The sequence below is a fragment of the Mirounga angustirostris genome, unplaced genomic scaffold (assembly GCF_029215605.1).
Source record: "Mirounga angustirostris isolate CCGP_5_RB_7025 unplaced genomic scaffold, mMirAng1.0.hap1 SCAF_4, whole genome shotgun sequence".
NCBI classification, from domain to species: Eukaryota; Metazoa; Chordata; class Mammalia; order Carnivora; family Phocidae; genus Mirounga; species Mirounga angustirostris.
Window position 1 is genome coordinate 8,883,184 of NW_026991712.1, and position 25,458 is coordinate 8,908,641.

The following is a 25,458-nucleotide window of genomic DNA, read 5'->3' on the forward strand; positions in this document are numbered from 1 at the left end:
AAGTGTTAGCATACGTGGGTTCCCCATTTTTTTCACAGACAGTAAAGGAGTAAGATCTACTGAATGTTAAAATTGCACAGGATGGAAGTGAATCTTTCCGTGGCGATTGGGAAGGCACTGCCGGCCTTCACATCCAGTCCCCTCTGTAATCCTAAGTATCGCAGGCTGGACGATTGCTTGATTTGTGATTGACAGCCTGCCTGGCTTGCATGTTTTTCCTACAGCTTCTTAGTACCTTGAGGCAGTGATGTCAGTCACTGAAAACCATTTTCTCCTTCAGCTTCCCTTCTCTTTTATCCCTCTTCCTCCTCTGTGTCCCGCCCTTGTATCCATTAAGTACCAGCTCCCATGCTAGGTACTTGGGTATCCGTTACCTTATGTTACCAGGCTCTGGTGAGGAATGGAATTGCATGTGGTGCTGTTCTACCCTTGTGGTAGAAGCTCACTGTTTAGTGAGCCAACTGCAGAAACAAAAGCCCCCAAGACCTCTGTGGCTATACACAATGTATGTTTATCTCTCCCTCCTGTAATACCTCTGGGCATTCTGTGGGACACCTTTCACATGGTGGTTCCAGGACCTGGGCTCCTGCCAGCTTTGGCTTCTCCATCCCCTGGGGCCTCAGAGCCTTATGCATCTGGCAGATGACAGCAGAGAGAGAAACCTAGAAGAGTGGGTGGCAGGTGTTAACAAGAAACCGTGAGCTTCACGTGCTATTGGCCAGAACCCAGTCACATGGCTGCCTCTTGTTGCAAAGGAGTCTGGGAAATGTAGTCCCGCTGTGTGCCCAGGAAGAAAAGGGGGTGGGTTGGTGGCCAGCTGGCCATCTTTGACTCAAGCACTCAGCAAATTGGGAGATTCATCCAAGGCCACATAAGAAGTGAGAGGGTCCATGCTTGATCTCCTATGCCCCTCCTTGGTTGAGAAGCATGTGCCCTGGCCATTACTTCCAATGTGGGGGTTTAGGAGACCCAGACAGAAAGAGGGCATGAGGGCAGCCAGCCCACCTCACCTCAGGGCCATCGCAGCTGCGGCTGATGGGGGAAGATGCAGGAGCCAGAATGGGAGTCTCCTTCCAGCACCAGCTCCAGATTTGAGCTTCAGCTGCCGCCGCCGTATACCAACCCCTGCCACCTCCATACCCGGGTGCTTGCCTTCTATCACCAGAGGGAAGTGGGAGGGGGCAAGAAGGTCAGCATTCTTTCTTGTATGTTTGTTCCTCCGCTGCATGGGAGTGAAACCAACAAAATGCCATCACATGCCGCCGAGCACCCAGATGTGTTCTCTCCTTCCTCTGTCCTCTTTTTTCTCCCCGACCTGTTCTCCAGACAAAACCTGCTACAACCCCCTCTTCAACTCCGAGGACATGCAGGAGATCACGCAGCACTTTGCCGTCTGCCATGTGGACGCCCCTGGCCAGCAGGACGGCGCGGCCTCCTTCCCCGTGGGGTAAGACCCGGGGCCTCATGTTCCGGGAGGGGGACAGGAGAGCTATGCAGGTGGAGGGGGCTGGCGTCTGACTGGGTTTTTGTTTTATTGCAGTAAGATATATATAAGCCAAGATTTACCACTGTAACCATTTTTGAGTATGGAGTTCAGTAGCGTTAAGTGCATTCGCACTGTTATGCAACTGTCCCCACTGTCCATCTCCAGGACTACTTCACCATCCTAAACTGAAACGCTGTCCCTGCTAAGCCCTAATTCCTCACTCCCTGCCACACACCCCTGCCCCCCCACCCCTGCTCTCACCCACCCAGGGAGCTAGCTTTTTAATAGATGTGCATGACCTGCACAGGACCAAGTGGGAGAGGACTTTCATCTGAAAAATAGTTAGGAGAGAGTTCTGGAAAGGTGGGAAGAAAAAGAGAGGGAACAATAAGAAATAATATTGATGAAGTACTTCCTGCGGTCCAGGTTTAGGTTTTGTTTTGTTTTTGTTTTAAGATTCATTTAATTATTTGAGAGAGAGCGTGCTTGAGTGCAGGGGGAGGGGGAGAGGGGGAGAGAGAGAGAGAAGCAGACTCCCAGCCCAGCACAGAGCCCAACATGGGGCTCGATCCCACGACCCTGAGATCGTGACCTGAGCCGAAATCAAGAGTCAGATGCTTAACCTACTGAGACACCCAGGTGCCACCGCCACCCCCCACAGCTTAGTTTTTATTCACACGGGTCACTTGCACTTAATCCTACGTATGGCTAGTATACGTACCCGGTGTTACAGCTCCATTTCTTGGACGAAATGGAGTGGAAGGGCTAAGTACCTTGCTCAAGGTTACACAGCTAGTTTAACGGGGGGAGTCGGAGAGTCTGCTGACTCTAAGGATCACGTTCTCTTTAGAATGTCAGGGTCCCTTGTCGCAGGTGTTTAGCTGCCTGCTTGTCCCCAGCATGCAGCCAGCGAGGCCTTCCAGTTTCCACTTGAGGCCGAGACAGGCTTCCTGACCGCACTGGACCATCAGTGTCCTGTGGGGGGAGGCAAACCTCTTAGAGGTTGTCATTAAACCAGGATGGAGCTGGCTCTTGGGTTTCAAGTCTCCCAGAATGGGCCTTCTTGACATTCACAAATAGATTTTTTGTTGTTGTTGTTGTTGGTGTTCAGAATTATTAACCTTTATCAGAGACAGGAAAGGACATCTAGCCACATGGGGCCAGGACCAAAAATTAAAAGCTTCCTAATACAGTGGGACACCATTAACTGTTCACTAGCAGATTAAGCCAGGGGTCTATCAGTAAATCCATCTTTGTTTGGAACAACTGTTTGAAAGACTTGAGGTAACCCAGTGGCTCTTAGCTCCCCATGGGAAGATTTAAAAAAACATCCTGAGGTTTGGGCCCCCTCCCTGTGGAATTTTCATTAAGTTGACCTGGAGGCCAGGGTGCAGGGTATTTGCTCCCCTCCAAGTTAGCAGGTGATTTCAGTGTGCCTGAGTGGGCCTTGCCTTATTTCTGCCTCCCGTAGTTGGGGGTCTCCTGGGCCCTCTAGGGGTACACTCCCTCTGTCCCGAGGCTGAGGCAGCAAAGCAGGGATGGGGACCCCAGCTCTGGAGTCAGCTTCTTACATATGGTGGGGGTGGGGGGCTTGTGGTAGAATCCTGTTGTCTCCTTGCTATACATCTAATCCCAGGAACAAGCTGCTGGGGGTAAGTGGCTTCCCCAGAATCACCTTTTGGGGGCTGCTGGCTGTAAACTGAGCCATGGCCATTTCAGAAGGAAACTGGCTCCATTTTTGTGTAGACATATCAGCCAGGGTCTTTCTGGCTCTTTCCAGAGCTTTTGCACATGCTGGGTCCCCTACCTAGAATAATGTTTCCTATACTCTACACTCATCAAACCCAGTGCCTCCTTCAATGTCACTTCTTCCAAGAAGCTCTCCCTAACCTCCTGATCAGACAGAACAGGGCTCCCTGTCTCAGTCTCCCTTCTGAACACCCCCATCTCCCTCACTGTCACCTTTGTCGTTATACTCCCGTGTTTCACCTGGCCCCTGTGCTGGACCGGGCCTGCTGTGCTCACGTGGTCTCCCCGAGGCCTCACCAGGAGCCTGGCATGAGTGAGCAGCCATAACTCTTTTGTGGAAGGAACTCCTTAATGTGTATCCTGAGTCCTCCTCCCTAAGGCCAGCCTTGTGGGATGCCTCCTAGTCAAGGTCGCCCCTGCTTGCCCCAACACCATTTCCCATCTGCTGGTCTTGGGAGGCATTTTGTGGGCTCCCGCAGGGACCTGTCCAGAGAATCATGGGCTGTCCAGAGGAGCTCGCTCCTAACGCGGTGTGCCGTGTGCACCTGCTTTTGATAAAAAGGACCAGGCTCTCTGATGGCACCCGAGGCCTTGGTGAAAGGGATGATTCTTGGAGTTCCTCCAGGGAAGTCGGAAAAGAAAGCATGCAGGAACTCTGCCCAGGGTTGTTGGCTCCTGCTGGGGCAGAGCTCCCTAGCCTTTCTGGAGATCCCAGGGAGGTGAGCGCACACTGTGTGAGGAGGCAGAGGAGGCAGCATGTGCGAAGGCCAGGAAGAGAGCGGGCCTCGAGATGCTCTATGAGTCACGGGGGCAGGGTTGTTCTTGTCCGAGAGAAAGGGACCAGCCTGGGGAGTGACTCCTTTTTGTGCCAGGGGTTGTCATCTGGTACTCCTGTGGGAAGGGTGGGCACAGTGGGAACAAGAAGCCCCGGGCAGGCCCTGCTAAGGACTTGGTGACAGGCGATGTTTGTTTCCTGCACTCTGGGAAGGGGAAGCCTCCACCTTAATGCTTAGGCTCAGGGCAGCCTGCAGACTCCAGAGTCACCCAGGAGCCATGGTCCCAGAAGATGTGTGAATTGAGGCATCCCGGTGTAAAATCCCCCCGGGTTATCCATCTCCCAAAGCTCACTGTGTCCAGCTCATCAGCGTGGCCTGCTTCTCTGTACTCTCTCCAAGCTCCTTCCAGAGCATCTCTTGGGGACAGGGGTGATAGAGGAGGGACTTCCCTGTGGTCAGGAATGTTGTATGGGAGAGCTGCCGCAGGCCTTCTGGGAGGTGAGTGAGAGATCCCAGGGCCCACGTGAGATGCCGCTCCCAAGTGCGAGCCTGGCCATGAAGCCAAGTGGCTTTTCCCCGCTCCACTGCTGTTTATAATCTGTATACCGGGGGGAATCTTGGGAACCTCACAGAGTTGTTGTAAGGATTAGATGAGCTTCTGAGTCTCCTCCGATGCTTGGTGTGGGACCTGGAGCATAGGAAGCAATCCATCGAGGGTCAGTTTACAAACAGGGAGGATTGGGGTAGGGCGCAGCCTTGTGCAGGGGAGCAGGCTGGTGCGCACGGCTCGGTGCGGGGAAGGAGGGCTGCAGGGGGCTGGGCAGGGGGGCTGGGCCCACGGGCCAGGTTGTGCGTGGGCCCTGCCCTTCAAGCGTGTTCCTCTTTGAATGATTCATTTCCTCCGGGGTCTGGCCCTCACTCATGGCCTCTGCGTGGCTTCCCCCAAGGTACCTGTATCCCTCCATGGACCAGCTGGCCGAAATGCTTCCTGGAGTCCTCCACCAGTTTGGGTAAGAGCGAGGGACCTGCTGCCCCACCAGCCTGCAGAGAAAGGTGGCTTCTAACCTCTGCCTCTCCTTTGGCCTTGATCTGGCCTGACCACTGAAATGTAGGGTGAACAGTCAGGAAAGAAATTAGCTATCACCCTTTGTGAACTCTTTTCACACCGCCTCTACTCTCTGGTCCACCTCTCGCCCACTGGGCTTTTCTCCACGAGCGAACACATCACCTGAAGACCGCCACCCCTCCCATCCTTTCCCGGCCCCCTCTTCTTTCATTGCTCTTCCTTATCAATGGAACATTCTGGAAGAGGGCGGCCTGAGCCCTCCATTTCTCCCTCCATGCCCGCCCTCTCCAGTGCTCATGTCCCTCTTACTTGAGCCTTTTGTGTGAAGATCATACCTTGGTGTTCTTGCCCAATTTATTTTCATTCCAAGTTTCAGAGTCTAAAATAAAGCTTCTGAGCAGGAAGAAGCAGTGCAGTAAAAGGCCTTCCCATAAATGTCAGGCAGTCTCTCAGAGCCTGGGCTGCAGTCGGGAGAGAAGTAAGGAAAAGGGACAAGTCTCCCTAAGGTCACGGTCTCCTGTCGAGGTGTGAAGCATGATGCATTTTGGATCCTCGAGGCAGCATGTCCCCACTCCGTCTGGCTTGCCAGCCATGCTCAGCGACGAGCAGGACGGCTGCTGGGGGAGGCGGTGTTCCTTAGGCACCAGGAGTGGGGGAGGTTTTAAGAGGGTCATTAGGGCTCCCGTTGTTCATTCCTTCTGTGACATGCATCTTTATTTCTGCTTCCAGGCTGAAGAGCGTAATTGGCATGGGCACTGGGGCAGGTGCCTACATCCTCACTCGCTTCGCTGTGAGTCCTTGGACGTTCTTCTAAAAATTAGTTTTAGGACGCCTGGGTGGCTCAGTTGGTTAAGCAACTGCCTTCGGCTCAGGTCATGATCCTAGAGTCCCGGGATCGAGTCCCACATCGGGCTCCCTGCTCGGCAGGGAGTCTGCTTCTCCCTCTGACCCTCCCCCCTCTCATGCTCTCTCTCTCTTATTCTCTCTCTCAAATAAATAAATAAAAATATTATAAAAAATAAATAAATAAATAAAAAATAAAAATTAGTTTTAAATGGAAATCGAGTCAAGAGTAAGGAAGACAACTGGAAAAGCATCAAAAATCCCACAGCGAAGGGAGAAATGACCCATAATTTCATTTCTGAAGGGAGAACCGCAGTTCACATGTGCTGTGGGGTCCAGAGCATGCGCTCACACACGTCCTGACCGCCTTGCCTGACCTCCAGCAGACATTCTCTTTTTATCATTGGCTCTGCTCACTTCGAGGTTGCTTTTGGGCGGGTCCTCGTGGCACTGCATGGGCTACCTCTTTGTGATGAGCCCACAGCTTTTGGATCCTGGCTGATTCTAGAGGCAGAGACATGTATGTTGCCATGACTGTGGGCTCCGGATGGGTCAGGTGCTTTACCAAGCAAGTGTTTAAAACTGCAGCAAAGCTCATTTGATGCTCAGCTGTATGTATTCTGACTGCCTATCATTTGCTGGATGTTGTCAGAACTTAGAAATGCTGGTATGATTAAAAAAATGGCCTATCTTGGCTCTGAGCAGATAAAAGAAGGTGCGTATTAGATCTGAGAGGGACACAGATGTATCTTCCAGGAGTAGTTGCTACAGAGCATTGACGTGCCCTGCCTGACCTTGAAGCTGGTGGTCTGATACACCCTTCGGGGCTGGGGAGGAGGAGGTGCAGGGAGGGAAGTGACTTGCCCGAGGCAGGTCTGCCCAGCACGCAGGCTTCTGCTCCTCCTGCTTCCTCTCCCTGCTCTCTCAGCGGCTCAGTCCTGAGTCCCTGAGCTGCAGGCTCCCTTTTGCATGGGGGGGGGGCGGGGGGTGGGTGGGGGGTGGTCTCCGGAAGGCAGCAGCCTGCCTGGTGGCTCACACGGGCCCTCTGCTGGTACTTTGCTCAGTCTTCTGTTTGACCTTGGAAGTTCATAGTATCTGAGATTGCAGGGTTGCCGCTCACCTTCTGTCTTGAATTGCAGCTGAACAACCCTGAGATGGTGGAAGGACTCGTCCTGATCAATGTGAACCCTTGTGCAGAAGGCTGGATGGATTGGGCCGCGTCCAAGGTGAGGCTGGGGGTCAGGGCCAGGGTCAGGGGTCAGGGCCAGGGGCCAGGGTCAGAGCCAGGGGCCAGGGTCAGGGCCAGGGCCAGGTGCAGGGTCAGGGCCAGGGCCAGGGCCAGGGCCAGGATCAGGATCAGGGTCAGGGCTGGGGCCAGGGTCAGGACCAGGGCCAGGCGGGTGGAACAGGTGTGCCCACCCAAACCCCTCCTAGCCTCCTCCTCCCCACCCCTGCAAAGAAAGCAGTTTTCCTTTGCTTTGCTTGGAATAGTAAACATGACCTCAGCCATTTGCCATTCAGAAGATTTCAGTAGGACAGTGTGGTCTAAACCAGACATCCCATGGGGACATGAGTCCTCGAGCCAGCTTTGATAAGCATAGCTTGGGTTAAGAAGTGTTTGCTGAAGAGCTAACATGTACTGGGCTTTGCTGGAGACACTGGTAATAAAAAGAGGAAAAAGACAAAGGCCTCTAATCTCAGGAATCCGTATGTTATTGATGACAAAGAAGAGTGTGTTTAGGACCAACACTGCCACTCAGTTTGATGAGAATAATAATTAGCTAGTGTGTCCAGAGTATTTACCAGGTGCTGTTTGTACTCTGACCGCATTTAATCCTCCCATTGATTCCAGGAAGTGGGGATTTTTATAACCAGGTTCCAGAAGAGGAAACTGAGGCTCAGAGTGGTGAAGAAAGCTGTCCAAGGTCCCGCAAAGCTAGGCAGTGGGAGCACTGGGGCTGAATGCAGATCCCGTGGACTCTGTAGTCCTTGGGCCTTACCCCCTGCTTCCCTCCCCGTTCTCATCCAGCAGGTGTCGAATGGCCCCTCACCCCAAGTACTGCGGGTTTGGGAATCCAGAGGGGGCAGGACCCATGCCTGCCTGGAGGAGAGGGACCCATGCTGTCTCAGGAAGCTCTGCTCTGGCTGGTGTCCTAGCATTCCTTGTTTATCTTTTAAAAATGATTATTGTGTTTTTTCATAAAGGCGCCAGTATTTGCCAAGGAAAGGGGGTAGTTGTTCCAGTTGAAAGAGGACAGAACCTTTCCAGTGGGGGTGATCCTCGTCTTTCATTTCAAAAGTATGTTTTTGCCAAGTGTTGGGAGGCTGTCGCAGACCGAGGTTTGAAGAGGTGTGCCCCTCCCTGTTACCTCCCACCCCTGTCTTGGCCACTCTGATACTGCATTTCTTTCTGGAACCTTCTGCCAACAGGCAAGAGCCCATCTCTCCCATCTGCGTGATATTCAGGAGCAGAGCACACTCCCTGTTTTTTATTTTATTTTCCAGGAAAGGAAGTGATGTTCCCATCAGCCAGTTTGGCTCCTGGGTAACTGTTCTGAGCCAGACATGGAGGGCTGGGAACATTGACCGTTGGCTACAGTGGAGCCTCAGGAATGTCCGTGTGGCCTTAGTATCTACACCATATCCTTCCTTCCCAACCCCAGGAGAAAAAAGACCTATATCAGGAGTAGTCTTTATATGTCAGGCACTGGCGTCAGATCCTGTGACACGTGTGGTTGCCTCGTGTTATCCTCACCTTGACCTTGTGACTTTGAAGCTCCTGGCACAGCTGCTTATAGATGAGAGGCTTGAGCTTCAGAGGCTCTGCACCCTGCCCAGGCCCTCACAGCGGGGGTATGGCGGGACCCCCAATCTAGAGAAGCCCCAGGTCTAGAGCTTCTCTATCCTGCCAGTCCTTGCCTGACAGTGAAGTTGGTCAGCACACATTTATGGACCTCCCGCTGTATGCCGAGCATTTATGGAGCTCCTGCTGCATACCTAGCATTTATGGCGCTCCTGCTGTATACCTAGTGTTGCGTTGGGGAGAGGGGGAGAGGAGAAAGTTGGCAATGTCTTTAGTGACCTCCATATATTCCAAGAGAGGATACTGGCTGGAGGGGGCGCATTTAGAGGATCATACAGGAAGGCTAGTTCAAGGTAAGCAGATTCTGGGTATAGACTGGCAGAGCTCAGTGTGTGTTTAGAGGAAATGGATGGGGGCCCTCCTTGTGAGAACCTAGTATGCTATGGTACAGGGGAAGCTAGGAGCAGGTTGGGTCTCTGTTCAGCACATGTTCGCCGTGCGTCTCCTGTGCATGGGGCTCTGAGAATAAGCGATTGGTGGAGACTCAGGCGCTGCCTTCTGGGGGGCGCCCCAGGTCCTGTAGGCAACTGGAACAGGTAACCAAGTTCCCATGAAGGGGCCGTCTTCAGATTTAAGTGCAGGGAGCCCAGCACTTCCAGCCTGCCCTTGCAGGCAGGCTTTGCTGACCCACCACCGCAAACACCTGTTCTAATCACACCTGCTTTTGCCCTCCCCAGATCTCCGGGTGGACCCAAGCCCTTCCAGACATGGTGGTGTCCCACCTCTTTGGGAAGGTGAGTAGCATGGCCTGGCGTTCTGTCATTCATGCTGAGCTGCACGTGCGTCGGGCCCAGAGGCGAGCCGGACACAAGCCAGTGGGGCTGCCTGCTGATGCCCACCTCGTCCGTAGCGCGACGTGACCGATTTCAAATCAGGTCACGGCTCACTCTCTTTTTAACATAAGGCTTTTTAAACGAGCCTTGTTGAAGTCCACCAAACTGTCCGTATTGGAAGTACAAAATTTAACAGATGGTGACACACGCATACACCCATAGAACGCCACTGAAATTGAGATAATGATCATATCCATCACCCCCAAAGCCCCCCTGGGCCCCTTGCTAATCCTTCCCTCCCTCCCTGCTCCTCAGACAACCTCTGATCTGCTTACTGTCCCTAGAGATGAGTTTGTATTTCCTAGATTTTTATATAAATGGCATCATACAGTATGTACTCTCGTTTCACTCGGCACAGTTATTTTGAGATCCATCGCTGTTGTTGGGTTTATCAGGGTTTATCAGGAGCTCGCTCGTTTTCAGTGCTGGGCAGTGTTCTGTGGTGCTGACGTGCGGCACTTGGTTTTTCCATTCACCTGTCGATGGCCATTTGGGTTCTTTCCAGTTTGGGGCTATTACCAATAAGACCTACAACACACACATCCGTGGCGTTTGCCGTGTACCCTGCTCGGTCCCAAGGATTTTACAAATACTAACCCATGGACTCCCTCCAGAACTGTATGAACCATGTGAAAAGTACTTGTCTTATTCCCAGTTTATGGATGAGATCAGAGAGGTTGATTGACTTGTGTGAGGTTGCACAGCCAGGGCGAGGCAGGGCTGGGATTGGAAGCTCTATGTCTGGCTCTGGAGCATGTTCCCGCATCCAGAGCAGGACCCTGGCCTTCTGTACTTCTGCTGTTTCTCAGTCACCCCAGCCAGGCCCCTGTCCTCCTCTGGGCAGCCAGCGTGGCCCCTGACTCTGGCCCACAGCCCCCGGGGAGATGTGCGGGGTGACCGACGCAAGCCCAGACACTGCCCGGCTCGATTTGCTCTGTGCACCGTGTGGCCCTCTCGAGAGCATGACCATCTGAGATGCGACCGCATGTCCCCCTTTGGGCTTGGCCACGTGTGCCCACTACGTTTGGTCTTCATGTTATTTTCCCGGGGCTGCTGTAAGAAGCACCCCAGACTGGGCGGCTTTGAACAGCAGAAATGGACTCTGTCTCGGTTGTGGAGGCCAGTACTCTGAAATGGAATGTTGGTGGGGCCACACTCCGTCCAGTGGTCCTCGGGGGGGATCCTTCCTTGCTTTTCTAGCTTCTGGTGCCTTCAGAATCCCCCGGCTCGTGGCTGAGCCCTCCAGGCTCTGTCTCTGTCTTCGGTGGCCTCTCCGTGTCTGTTTCGATCTCCTTCTGGGGGCGCCTCAGTTGAGCGCCCGACTTGATTTCAGCTCAAGTCATGATCTCAGCGTTGTGAGATCGAGTCCCGCAGCAGGCTGCGCGCTCAGCATGGAGTCTGTCTGTCCCTCCCCTTCTGCTCCCCTCTGCCCCTGACTCATGCTCTCTCTCTCAAATAAATAAATAAATAAATAAAATCTTTAAAAAAAACCCCTCCCTCTGCCTTTCTCTTAGAAGGACACTTGCCATTAGATTTAGGACCTACTGGTATAATCTTTAATGATGTGCTCAGGATCCTTCACTTAATGACATCTACAAAGACTTCTTTTCCAAATAAGTTAGCGTTCATGGTGACCGGGGGTTTGACATGGACACGGCCTTTGGGGCCAGCCTGCAGCCCACGGTAGCCTTCTTCCCCTCGTCTGTGCTCCATTTAGTTTGTGATACATTTTCTTCCCCCCCGAGTGTATAATCTGAACCTTAGAGGAATATGGAAAAAATTAAAGCCAGTTTCTGTATTTCCTTGCAGGAGGGGCTGTCAAATATAGGGTGAGAGTCTGGTCTGCTTATACCCACATTACTTGAGGTATCTGTTGGAGCTCCCAGGTTGCTGTAGTTGTTGTGTGTTGTGTTTTAATCTGAAACCCCAGCACGATTAATTCCTTAGATGGTCTTTTCCCTGACTTTCTAACAGCATGTTGGCCTTTTTGTTGCTTTAATGATCATGGACTGTTACAGACAATAGCTCGGGCTGGACATGGGGCCCCCTTTGCTCCCTCCCTGTCCTGCTCTGGTCGCCACTGATCATATCAGGCCATTTTGTGTAACCTACTCATCGCTGTTTTACAAATGAGAAACAGAGCAGGCTCGTAACTTGTTTGTTTGTCCCAAATCACATTCAGAAAGGAAGCAGAGAGAGGGAAGGCTGAGGCTTCTGTAGACCTCTGGCTGGCTCCGCTAGGAATTGAGATGGTCCTTCTTTCCAGAAACTTCACGGGAGTTGCATGAGTTGGTTTTGTGTTTCCAGCATGAAAAACTTCTCAATTTCCCCTTAAAAACATTAATTGCTAACAGTTGCATCAATTTTTTACCATTTACAGAGGGCTTTTGTGTGCAAGACCTCTGCTAAATCCCACAACCTGATGACATAGGTAATAGCACCCCCCTTTATTTTTGAGGGGACTGAGGCTCAGAGAGGTTAAGACACTTGCCCCCCAAAAAGGGCAGTGACGGAGCCAAACTCCAGATTCAGGAGGACTGACTTCAAATACCGAAGAAGTGAGGAACCCAGAAGGGCATGCTTTGCCCTTTGCAGGTTTGCATTCCTTCCTGTTACCAGCTGCTAGGCAAAATCAGACTGCATTTCCCCGGTGTGCTCAGGCTCCCTGGCAGTCAAGTGCATTAGGCCTTATTACCTCTGTACCTGTATTACCTGAAGAATGGAGGCATTGTGCCGCGGTCCCAGCAGAGGGTATCTCCCCCCTCTCTAAATGCAGGAGGAAATGCAGAACAACGTGGAGGTGGTCCACACCTACCGCCAGCACATCGTGAATGACATGAACCCCGGCAACCTGCACCTGTTCATCAATGCCTACAACAGGTATTGGGACACGGCATCCATCGAGTTTCTTTTCGTTGGTCTGGAACATGGAATAAGGCAGAGGGGGCTTACAGAATTAGCAGAAGATACAGCCCCTGGATTTGAGCAAAGAGATGGCTGGGACAGGGAGTCAGGTGCCTCCTGGAGTTCTGGTGTTTTGCAAGGAGCTGGGCTACCATCCAGACCCCCCGGGGTGGGGGGTGGGGAGGTGAGCACAAGGGAGACACAGTCACGCCCTCACAGGGTTTGGAGTAAGTGCCTGTGCCCTGGCTGACCGTAAGGAGAGGCCAGGTGTGAGGAGGGTGAAGAGAGCAAGCGACAGAGCGCTGGGGGGGTCGAGGAGGAGGGAGGAGTCCAGAGAAGCTGCTGGGAGGTGAGTCATGCCAAGGACAAGGAGCACATCCCTCCAGCCTTGGACCAAGGACTAGCCCTCTTCATGATAATGAGGGCCTGGTCTGGACCTCAGCTAGGGGAGGGGACAGCCCGGGAACACTGGTGTCAGCCAGGGGACGCAGTCTGCCGTGCTGCCATGAAGGGGACATGGGCTACCTCTCCTCACGGTCAGTAACTAACTTCATGAAGGGTATTAGCGTCTGTGACAAAGTTCAGTGTCCGTCTCCTCTTACCATCTTCCCGGCATCCTGCCTCTCGGTGCGGGAGGGAGAGGTCATGTCCCCAATGGGTAACTGAAGACGTGGGATTCCACAGAGCAGTTCTTCAGCAGACACTTCTCGAGAGCTGGGGCTCTCAGGCTATCGGCTAAACAGTGGACACGCAGAGACCAGGACAGCCCCCCAAACCCCACACACTGCCTTGCCCTCATTATGCCCATAGAAATCAAGTGAATCCTCTTCAGAATCCTGGGACGCTGTTACCATTAGCATTTCCTCTTGAGGAAGCACAGGCACAGAGAGGTTCAGCATTCTGCCCAAAGTCACACAGCGAGGAAGTGGAGGGCTGTGATTTGAATCCAGCCTGTCTGGCTCCAGGCCATGCTCTGGCAAAGGGTGTCTTGTGGTGGGAGCCGCCAGGAGGCGAGAGGCTGGGTCGAGGTCTGCGGGGGCGAGCCATGGGGCTGGCCGGGCCCACACTGGGCATGACACCGCACAGTGGGAAACTGTGGGAGGCTTTGAAATGAGGGAGGGAAAGAATCAGGTCTGAGATCTAAAAGAGATTGTGTAGAGGACTCAGGTTGGGGGCAAGGAGGTGGGCTCCACGGGAAATGTATCAGTCCCACTATCCTGAAACCAATTACATGGACCCCAAGAGGCTGTGATGTCCTAAGAGCCATGCAGGTTGGGATACAGGTGGTTTGCTAGAAGGGCTAATGGCAGGACCTCCTGGGATCGGCGAGATGGGAGGGGATGCTTGTGTAACCATGTAACTGTGCATCTGTTGTCCGCAGCCGGCGGGACCTGGAGATTGAGCGGCCGATGCCCGGAACCCACACAGTCACCCTGCAGTGAGTGGCCTTTCTCCCCTTCACCGTCTTGTCGCCTTGCTCAGCCACTGGCAGGGCCTTCTTTCTATGTTTGGCGGGAGTGGTGCTCTGTGCCAGGACATCGTAATCGGCAAGCCCTGGGTTGTATTCTTCCCAGGAGTCAGGCACGACCCAGTCTCAGTCGCCTACTCCTTGTGCAGGGGTTCAGTTCCCGGGGTGTCCCTGAGACCTGGGTGGGAGCCTTGGATCTCAGAGAAGCAGTGCCGAGTATACTTGGGATAGAATTTATTAAGCACCTGCTCTATGTTGAATACTGAGTTAGGCTTTGCTTTCACAGAGCCTGGAGCTGAGTAAGACATGAGTCCCACCCTAAAGTGCCCTATAAGGCTAGGAGGAAAAGCCAGTCATTGGTACAACTAACTGCATTCCACCAGTATCGTCTGTCTTTTGTGGTTTCTGTAAGTGAACCATATTATTTAACACCTGAACTCGACGTGCCATTCCCTTTGTCAGGCATGTCCTCTTGGTCTCTGGTCTTGATCGGTGGCAAAGTCCTACTCATCCTTTGTTGAGGAGAGGATGCTTGAAACTAAAACCAAGAGGGCCCAGAAAGTCTCTGGCTGAAATTCATACTAAGGTGTAAATGACTGCAGTCCCAGTGTATCCTAAGAACAAAGCAGAGGATGGAAGGAGAAGGAAGTAAAAAGAGCAAAGGGTACTGAGGAAACCAAAATAAGTGTTTTTAGAACTCTGCTCCCAGCCTGGGAGGCCTGGGAGCATGTGAATCTTTAAATAAACTTTGTGTTAACTCCCTCTTCTCTCCCTGCCCCCAGGTGCCCTTCTTTGTTGGTGGTTGGAGACAGTTCTCCTGCTGTGGATGCTGTGGTATGTAGGAATCATTCACTTGTTTCTGTGCTTAATTTGACAGTCCAGACCTGGTTGGCCTTTGGGCAGAGGGCCCAGACACCAGCCTCTTTCCCTGGTGACTGCCAGCCCTGTTTGCTTGGCACCAGGTCCTCTGTCTTTTCTCCCAGGCCCCAACACCTGCCAGTCTGCCTCCCATTGGTTTGTTTCGATGGGCATGTTTGCCACTTAGCTTCCTGGCCAACAGACTCTCCTCTCATTTGGAAATCAGAGTTTTCAGACCTGGTTGGTGCCTGATTGTCTGGCAGGGCAGAGAGGTGCCTGGGGAATGGGGCTTAGACAAGGCCTTCTGGGTCGTTTCATCCCTTAATTCCCAGCTGTGATGTGGAGGCAAAGCACAGACTCGATCCTTCCGACGTCCCCGTAGCTGGAGACAGGGAAGCTTAGGGGTTATTGAGCAGAGTCCTAAAGTGGTGACATGCCTTGTGCAGTGGGCTACAGAGTAGGATTTGCGGAGGGACCGTGAGTTTCCCGTGATCTAACCCACTGGGCATAATCATTGGATGCATCAGCAGAGATACATTGTTCACATGAAGGGAGGTGATAGTTCTGCTGCAGGCACTTTGAACATCACTGGTTACATGTGGGTATTTTGCCCAATTTTGGATGCACTTCTGAGATGGTCATTGACAAATTAAATTAGTGGATGTCACTTTGTCTGAAGAGTAGTTGTCAGGACTAGAGATGTTGTACTTGTAGAATCTCTGGCAACAGCTGGTTAAGTAAGTCCATTCATTTAGCAGTTATTTCTGGAGCATCTACTAGATGTTAGCTCGTCTTTGTAACAACCCTTTGAAAAAGGATATTATCCCCACTTTATGGATAAAGAAACCGAGGCTCCGAGAAATTAAGTAACTTGTCCACGGCCGCTCAGTTAGTAATGGCAGGGCTGGAATTTGTAGCCACGTTGCTTCATCTCGAAGCCCACATTCTTTCCTCCACGCTAGGGGGGAAGACAGGCGTTGCTGCTGATGGTGGCAGCGAAGGGGGAAGGCTGATGACTTTGGCTCTAGATGGAAAATTAACAGATTTCTTCTCCCTTTCCTTGTCCAGGTGGAGTGCAACTCGAAATTGGACCCAACAAAGACTACTCTCCTCAAGGTACAGGCAGAATGAAAGCCCTAGTCTGCTGCAGAATGGAGTGGTGCTTAATTGAGGCAGAGCTGGTGGTCAGAGACCATAGAAATAATTATTTAACGCATGCGTTCACGAACATCTATCTGTTGTGGGGCCCCGGCTGGACACCCTAGGCTGCAGAGATGAAGGGAACCCTTTCTGGGACCCCGAGAGTCTATGGGCTGCTGGCCGTGGTGCTCTGCTGAGGGACGGACCGGGAGTTGTGCAAGCAGGGGCTCTCCCAAGGGTGGGGCTGGGTGTTCCTCCGAGAGGGGCTCTGCCACAGGAGGGCAGGACTCTGTCCAGCAGGTTCTTCTGGGCGCTTGAGCCGCTCGCTGTCCCTGAGGCCGGGTTGAGGGTCTGTGGCCTCCCTGCCCGCGCAATCCAGCCACCATGGTGTTGTGGCAGCCTTGGCCCAAAGGCACCACGCAAGATGAGGACCCGTTGGGGTTGTACCCCCCGGGAGGGCAGGTGACCCAGGAAGGGCCTGTGTGAAATGAGGGGGCAAGAGGGGCTGAGGGTCTGTGGGTCACTCAGCGGCCCTGTGAAAGGCAGCGGGAGGCGTCTGATGCTCAGGAGGGGGACCTGGTCCCCGGAACTGGCTCTTCACATGCCTTTTCTATCAAGATTCCCTCTCAAGGAAATTGCAAGACTGGAAGATGCTGGGCTTTGGGTCCCAGGGGGCTGCTGATTGGCTAAGCCGGGAGCCCCTTTGTCTTAATTATCCCAACACATCTGTGTCTGGACTCCGGCAACATCGGGGCTTCTGTCCCAGGAGAAGGACGGACAGGCCACAGTTACTGCTGTAGGGAGAGGAGAAAGGAGCATTTGAGAAGGCGGAGGGTTCGTCTCCTCGTCTCCATTGCTCAGATCAAGCAGTTTCTGTCTTAGGGAACGTTTAAAGAGAATGTGTGTGTACAGGGCCTCCCTCACTGAAGGCTTTCTGGTCACACGGACTCTGGCGGGAGGCTTGCAGGTTCTTCGCACTCTCTCAGGCCCAGTGTGTGCCCCTTCATTGGGATAGGCACACCTTCTGGTTCTCGACGAACTGAGGGAAATTCCTTCCAGGGCGTAGCAGGGCATCTGGCGTCTCAGTTGTCAAGAAGACACAGATCAGTGCCAAGATGGATTATAACAAGAGCAGCCTTGCTAGGTGGGGATGGGTGTTTCCCCACCCGTAAGGTGCCCAGTGCCCCCAGAATGGGGCTGAATGGGGGCAGGGCAACGGCAGGTGGGCCCCATGGGGAGGGACGCCTCTGCTGTGGTGTTAGGCACTGACCAGCTTCCCTCTCTCCCAGATGGCAGATTGTGGTGGCCTCCCGCAGATCTCCCAGGTGAGTCCCACCTGTCACCGCTCCCCAGCTGGAGGGCAGGTGCTCTGCGTCCTGTTAGCACCTATTCCCCCACTGTCTCCTAGTCCCCCACCTCACTATGACATCTGATGACACTGTGGACACGTTACTCTTTACAAAAGGTGCTTGCACATCAGGACTCGATCACCTAGGAACCCCTGCATGGTGGATGGCACTGGGGTTCACAGGGGGGAGGGGGTTTGATGCATGGATATGGCTTGACACCTGTGGACCCGAGTCTAGGTGTGTCTGGTGTTTGACCTCAGAGACCATACGCTTCTGCCAGAGCTCCAGGCCTGAGCAGAGGGGGCAGAGAGGAGGTGGTTGTCTTTTCCACCAGACTGTGGGAAAGGATGGAATGATGCCTTTTCTTTCTTTTTTTTTTTTTTTTTTTTTTAATTTTTTTATTCTTATGTTAATCCCCTTACATTACAACATTAGTTTTAGATGAAGTGTTCCATGATTCATTGTTTGTGCACAACACCCAGTGCTCCATGCAGAATGTGCCCTCCTAAATACCCACCACCAGGCTAACCCATCCTCCCACCCCCCTCCCCTCTAGAACCCTGTTTGTTTTTCAGAGTCCATCGTCTCTCATGGTTCGTCTACCCCTCCGATTTCCCCCGCTTCATTCTTCCCCTCCCGCTACCTTCTTCTTCTTCTTCTTTTTTTTTTTTTCTTAACATATATTGCATTATTTGTTTCAGAGGTACAGATCTGAGATTCAACAGTCTTGCACAATTCACAGCGCTTACCAGAGCACATACACTCCCCAGTGTCTATCACCCAGTCCCCCCATCCCTCCCACCCCACCCCCCACTCCAACAACACTCAGTTTGTTTCCTGCGATTAAGAATTCCTCATATCAGTGAGATCATATGATACATGTCTTTCTCTGTTTGACTTATTTCACTCAACATAATACCCTCCAGTTCCATCCACGTCGTTGCAAATGGCAAGATCTCATTCCTTTTGATGGCTGCATAATATTCCATTGTATATATATACCACATCTTCTTTATCCATTCATCTGTCGATGGACATCTTGGCTCTTTCCACAGTTTGGCTATTGTGGACATTGCTGCTATAAACATCGGGGTGCACGTAGCCCTTCGGATCCCTACTTTTGTATCTTTGGGGTAAATACCCAGTAGTGCAATTGCTGGATCATATGGTAGCTCTATTTTCAACTTTTTGAGGAACCTCCATACAGTTTTCCAGAGTGGCTGCACCAGCTTGCATTCCCACCAACAGTGTAGGAGGGTTCCCCTTTCTCCGCATCCCCGCCAACATCTGTCGTTTCCTGACTTGTTAATTTTAGCCATTCTGACTGGTGTGAGGTGATATCTCATTGAGGTTTTGATTTGGATTTCCCTGATGCCGAGCGATATTGAGCACTTTTTCATGTGTCTGTTGGCCATTTGGATGTCTTCTTTGGAAAAATGTCTGTTCATGTCTTCTGCCCATTTCTTAATTGGATTCTTTGTTCTTTGGGTGTTGAGTTTGATGAGTTCTTTATAGATTTTGGATACTAGCCCTTTATCTGATATGTCATTTGCAAATATCTTCTCCCATTCTGTCGGTTGTCTTTTGGTTTTGTTAACTGTTTCCTTTGCTTTGCAAAAGCTTCTTATCTTGATGAAGTCCCAATAGTTCATTTTTGCCCTTGCTTCCCTTGCCTTTGGCGATGTTTCTAGGAAGAAGTTGCTTCGGCTGAGGTCAAAGAGGTTGTTGCCTGTGTTCTCCTTTAGGATTTTGATGGACTCCTGTCTCACATTGAGGTCTTTCAACCATTTGGAGTCTATTTTTGTGTGTGGTGTAAGGAAGTGGTCCAGTTTCATTCTTCTGCATGTGTCTATCCAATTTTCCCAACACCATTTGTTGAAGAGACTGTCTTTGTTCCATTGGACATTCTTTCCCGCTTTGTCGAAGATTAGTTGACCATAGAGTTGAGGGTCCATTTCTGGGCTCTCTATTCTGTTCCATTGATCGATGTGTCTGTTTTTGTGCCAGTACCATGCTGTCTTGATGATGACAGCTTTGTAATAGAGCTTGAAGTCCGGAATTGTGATGCCACCGGCTTTGCTTTTCTTTTTCAATATTCCTCTGGCTATGCGGGGTCTTTTCTGGTTCCATACAAATTTTAGGATTATTTGTTCCATTTCTTTGAAAAAAGTGGATGGTATTTTGATGGGGATTGCATTGAATGTGTGGATTGCTCTAGGTAGCATTGACATCTTCACAATATTTGTTCTTCCAATCCATGAGCATGGAACGTTTTTCCATTTCTTTGTGTCTTCCTCAATTTCTTTCATGAGTATTTTATAGTTTTCTGAGTACAGATCCTTTGTCTCTTTGGTTAGATTTATTCCTAGGTATCTTATGGTTTTGGGTGCAATTGTAAATGGGATCGACTCCTTAATTTCTCTTTCTTCTGTCTTGTTGTTGGTGTATAGGAATGCCACTGACTTCTGTGCATTGATTTTATATCCTGCCACTTTACTGAATTCCTGTATGAGTTCTAGCAGTTTTGGGGTGGAGTCTTTTGGGTTTTCCACATAAAGTATCATATCATCTGCAAAGAGTGAGAGTTTGACTTCTTCTTTGCCAATTTGGATGCCTTTGATTTCTTTTTGTTGTCTGATTGCTGTGGCTAGGACTTCCAATACTATGTTGAATAGCAGTGGTGATAGTGGACATCCCTGCCGCGTTCCTGACCTTAGGGGGAAAGCTCTCAGTTTTTCCCCATTGAGAATAATATTTGCTGTAGGTTTTTCATAGATGGCTTTTATGATATTGAGGTATGTACCCTCTATCCCTATACTCTGAAGAGTTTTGATCAAGAAAGGATGCTGTACTTTGTCAAAAGCTTTTTCGGCATCTATCGAGAGGATCATATGATTCTTGTTCTTTCCTTTGTTAATGTACTGTATCACATTGATTGATTTGCGGATGTTGAACCAACCTTGCAGCCCAGGGATAAATCCCACTTGGTCATGGTGGATGCCTTTTCTTTCTTCCGTTTCTCCCTGCCATCCTGAAGGAGACTTCAGAGCTTCTGTCCAGTGCTTTCTTGGTGAACAACAATTGAATCTAGGTCTTTTCCTAGATATATGTACCCTTTCTCCCCCTGCGGCCCCCCACCCCCCTGAGCTCCCTGGGGAGCCTCCCATGCAGTAGTGAGCATGCGTTTGGGGTCCATCTCACCTGCCAGGGTGTTGGGAGAGACAAGGGTGAGGGCACTGAGCAACCCAGCGGCTCCCTCCGTGTCCACATCACCCTGGGTCTTCCCACTGGCTCTTCCCTGCAGGTGCATCCAGACCCTGGACTCCTGCATGCCCTGGCTGAGGGGCTTCTTATCCATGAGCCTGTCATCTGGGCAATGGCCCCAGGCTGGGGAGATCAGACAAACAAAAATTACATTCTCAGAGGGGAGAAGGGCTGTGTGTCCTCCTCAGTAATGGGCCAGGACCTGAAATGTATATTTTATGAGTTTGGGTTTGCTTGTTTGTTTGTTTGTTTGTTTGTTTTAATCAGTGGTATTTAGTACTTCTAATTTCCTAGTTACAAAGTAATACATGTTCATCAATAAAAATTTAAAAACACAGGTGAATAAAAGAATAATTTTAAAAAAACACATTCCATAGTGTCCCAACTTCAGGTTACCGTTGTTACAGACTTTAAAGTATTTACTTCTAATCTCTTTTTCGATATGCTTGCATACATTTTTTTTTTGTTACTTTAAGCAAAATTAGGATCATATTGCGTATATATTTTTCACCTGTCCACATAACTTGACATCTCAGAGCTCTCTTCCTTTGGTTAAAAAACGTTCTGTATCTTGCTTTTAATGGGAGGACAAAATGCCATTGCACAGAATACTGTAATTGGTTTTCCTGACGCCCTATTGCTGGCCATTTATAGGTAGTTTCTGGTTTCTCGCTGTTGGGTGTGGTGCTACAGAGAGCCTCTTGGTTTGGGAGGGATCAGCTCTTTGATTAACTTCACGTGGCCTTGCCAATGTCAAGGACCTCTGATGGAAAAGGGAGAGTCTTGGCTCTGAGTCCCCGAGGGAGGGGGCGACGGCTAACAGGTTCATCTGGGTGCAGGATAAAATTTGTAGCAGCTGGAGCTGTCCCAATAAGAGAAGGGTCTTCTGTTTGGGGTAGTGAGGTCTTTCACTTGGGGTGGGGTGTCTGAAGAAGAGACCCGCGAGGAGCAGATTTCTGCATCAGGTGGATCCTGGGCCTTGACTCATTGCTCTGGATCTCATCTCCCTGCAGACTCTCCCTCCAGAACTCCATACAGAAGTGTAGACACAAGTGGCCTTTGGTGGCTCTGCTCGCCTCTCCCCAGTGGCTCCCTCCACATCCCCTAGAGAAGGACAAAATCGGTGTTCTGTCTGCTGTTGTGTTATGCCCCTTTGACAGCTGGGAGAAACCAGGGACGGGTGGGACGGCCCTGCCCGCAGAGGGAACAGATGGGCTCCCTGCAGAGCCCAGCTTAGACAGAAGTGTGAGTTAATACCTGCATGTTAGTGGTGGAGCCTCCAGCCGTCCAGCTCGCTCCTGAGACTGCCGCGGAGACCCGTGCGGAGACACTGCTTCTCCAGGGCCCTCCTTCGGCTGGCTCAGGGAGAAGGGGCGCGGTGTTCCTCCCATCTGTCCTCCCTCCCTCCCGCTCTGCCTCCCTCCCTCCTTTCCCTTCTTCCTTTTCTGTATTGGAAATGAGAACAGCTCCGCCCCTGACCATGATGAAAACGCATTGTAAATGCATGGCGGTGGCTGAACCAGCCCAGGCTTCCAGGAGACAGTGCAGGGAGGCCCGTTTACTGTCCTTCGTCCTCCTCCTGCCCTTACGAGAGTCGGGTGTCTGTTGACAGAGGGCGTTGCCATCCCTCGTTCCATTTGCAAGGGCAACAGTCCTTAGAGATGAGAGGAGCAGGTGTTTATTGCAGTGTCGCAGAGGAAGAGAGGCTGAAGGACTGTTTTGCCGCGGGAAAACCACGTGCCCGTGGCTCTCTGCAGCCCCAGTGGGATCGTGTCACTTTCTTACTGTTGTCACACAAACCCCAGAGGGCAACTTGAGCCCAGCCTCACTTTATCTATCTATCTATCTATCATCTATCTATCTATCTATCTATCTATCTATCTATCTATCTATCTATCTATCATCTCTCAAGATTTATTTACTTGAGAGAGAACGAAAGCAAGAGGGATCACAGAGGAAGAGGGAGAAGCAGATCCCCCAAGGAGCAGGGAATCCGATGCGGGATTTGATCCCAGGACCCTGAGATCATGACTCGAGCCGAAGACAGACAGACACTTAACCAACTGAGCCGCCCAGGCGCCCCTCAGCCTCTCCTTTAAGAGTCATGTGGCTCTTTGTGGAATAGTGGCAGGAGGTGCTGGGGGTGGGCAGGAATACTGCGTCAGCTGATGACTCCTCACGGGGGCAGAAAGAGTATGGGGAGCATAGACCCAGGGCGTTGCTTTTGAGAGTTGCAGTTAATTAGACTGGGGGTATGGCCTTTACTTGAGAGCATTCACCTCCTAGTTCAGATTAAATTTGGGGAGAGTAATTGATGGAACTGGGTATGTTCTCAGCCTTCCCAAATCATTTCACTTAAAGTAGCCCATTGAATTGGTTAATTGGTTTATCCAACTGTCCGTCCATCCATCCATCCGTCCATCCATCCATCCATCCATCCATCCATCTATCCTTCCTTCTATTTTTTTCTTTCTTTCCATCCATCTGTCCATCCTCCTTCCTTCTATCCATCCATCTTATTTTTATCTATCTATCCACCATCCCTTCTTCCATCCATTCAGCCAGCCAGCCTGCTCTGGAGGCTGAGAGTGAACTGCCTTGAAAGCATAGAGTTTGGAAAGCCCTGGATTCATCTGTAGGACCACCCCCCTGCCATGAATTAACTGTATGACTATGGATGGATTATTTACCTCTCCATGACTGTTCAGCAATGAAATGTATGTGGAAATGGCGCCAGCCTCATAAAGTTATTGTCAAGAGAAAACGAGATGATGCTGCGAAGCCCTTGGCACAGCGGGTGGCACAGGATCTTGGTGCCGTTACGTTCTAGATGCTGAGTTGGGTACATCACTCTATCAGTGTAGTCTTTACAGAAATCCTCAGATGTTAGTGTGGCTCTCTGGAGGTCATGTAACTTACCAAACTCTCCCAGCTATGAAGTGAATTTGCAGTTTTTCTCCCTAGCCAAAGTGAATTTTGCTCCCCATGAATACCCCATAGTCTTTACTTTTGTGCACTGTCCAATCAGCATGTGGTAACCTTCTCTCTTGGGCCCAGCTCTTGAGTGAAGGTGACCATGGGCACAGCTCCATGTGGCCTTTCAGGATCGGACCTCCGGCAACTGACCATACTTTCCCTTTTTCTCCTGCAGCCAGCCAAGCTTGCTGAGGCCTTCAAGTACTTCGTGCAGGGCATGGGATACAGTAAGTATGGCCTTTCCAGGCAGGTGGTGGGGCGAGGGCAGGCATGGGAATGAAAACGCAATGACCTGAACTGAGCTTGAGTGAGTACTCTCTATCACCTTGGCCAGCCTCAGCTTTTTGCAAACTAGGAAGGTCAGGGAAAGAAATATTTTGGTGTGTGGAGGATGGGCGGCAATGCAGAGGTTCTAGTATCTTCTTTATACCGTGGTGGCTTCATGTCCCTCTTCTGATGAACAGCCGTGGTTTCATAGCAGGGAATTTTCTTTATTTTTTTAAATGTTTTTTATTTATTTATTCATGAGAGTCAGAGAGAGAGAGGCAGAAGCAGAGGGAGAAGCAGGCTCCCCGCCTAGCAGGGAGCCCGATGCGGGACTCGATCCCAGGACCCTGGGATCATGACCTGAGCTGAAGGCAGACGCTTAACCATCTGAGCCACCCAGGCGCCCCGGGAATTTTCTTGAGATTTAGGACTAACTCTTTAAGCACCAAAAAGAGAACAGCGGAACCATGAAAATCTTTTACATTCTGGTTACGTGCTTTTTTTTTAAATTTTAAATTCAATTTAATTAATGGATAGTGTATTATTAGTTTCAGAGGTAAAATTTAGTGATTGATCGGTTGCATATATATGATCACGTGCTTTCTTAAGAGACTTCCCATTGTCACGATGGTGGTGGTGGTGATGATTATGGTGGTGATGGTAATGATGGAAGATTATTAGTAAATCCTTCATTTTTTTCTCATATAACCATCACAGTAATCCTATGTGATATTCTTTTTTTTTTTTTTTTAAGAGAGAGTGCGTGTGCACATGAGTGGGGTGAGGAGCAGCGGGAGGGGGAGAGGGGGAGAGAGAATCGTAGGCAGGCTCCATGCTCAGTGCCGAGCCCAGTGAAGGATTCAGTCTCACGACCCTGAGATCATGAGCTGAACCGAAATCAAGAGTCGGACGCTTAACCGACTGCACCACCCAGGTGCCCCATCCTATGGCATCCTCTTATCTTCATCTTACAAATGATGGAACTGAGGTTTGGAGAGATTAAGCAAGGAGCAGAGTGGGGAATCTTACTTTGAAAACCGTAAAGCTCTGTGTAAGCGGGTGATAAAGTTGTTTATATTCAAGACAGCGCATCTTTGCCAAATCCTTGGATTTGGGAATTGAAGGATAAATAGAAGCATAATTCAAGGACTTGCTGTTTCTTGTGTGACGGTTCTAGTTTATTCGTTAGACACCTCCAGCCCTTTTTCAGAAACACAGTCCCATGACCAGGACCGATCATGCCAAGTGGAAGCACTCTGGTGGGTCCGGCCACAGATGGTCCAATTGAGGTGTGAGCCGTGACATGGTTCTTTTGGCCTTTTCTGCCGACTGCTTAGAATTTATGAGCCCATCTTAATGGGGAAGTCTGAATGTCTGATCTCTTCCTTTTTTTTTTTTTTCCCCCTGAGACTGAATCTATTCATGTTCGTTTAAAATAGTAATGGTATATTTGGTAAGCTGACCGCAGTGTTGAGGTTGGCCACAGCCGTGTTTAGTTTCTAGAGAGGCCAAGAGCCCGTGAGCCTGATTTACATGCATCGGGCAGAGTCCATGTCCCTAGGTGCCCTATTCCAACAGAAAACATCTGTCTGTGGGTCTGTGGCCTTCTGAGCTGC

At 50.8% G+C, this 25,458-nt stretch overlaps 1 protein-coding gene across 3 annotated transcripts in view; it reads left to right on the forward strand.

The window, feature by feature from the left end:
• NDRG1 (N-myc downstream regulated 1) overlaps positions 1–25,458 on the forward strand; it is a 56,773-nt gene that overhangs the window by 27,460 nt on the left and 3,855 nt on the right. For 2 of the 3 annotated variants that reach the window (XM_045895843.2, XM_064587853.1), the window contains exons 5-15: positions 1,327–1,447; positions 4,959–5,021; positions 5,807–5,867; positions 7,060–7,146; positions 9,461–9,517; positions 12,393–12,496; positions 13,902–13,958; positions 14,771–14,822; positions 15,915–15,962; positions 17,276–17,311; positions 23,751–23,802. In XM_045895843.2, coding sequence (XP_045751799.2) covers positions 1,327–1,447; positions 4,959–5,021; positions 5,807–5,867; positions 7,060–7,146; positions 9,461–9,517; positions 12,393–12,496; positions 13,902–13,958; positions 14,771–14,822; positions 15,915–15,962; positions 17,276–17,311; positions 23,751–23,802 — 738 coding nt within the window. The remainder of the gene's footprint in view (positions 1–1,326; positions 1,448–4,958; positions 5,022–5,806; positions 5,868–7,059; positions 7,147–9,460; positions 9,518–12,392; positions 12,497–13,901; positions 13,959–14,770; positions 14,823–15,914; positions 15,963–17,275; positions 17,312–23,750; positions 23,803–25,458) is intronic. The other variant, XM_064587854.1, reaches the window with a different exon arrangement.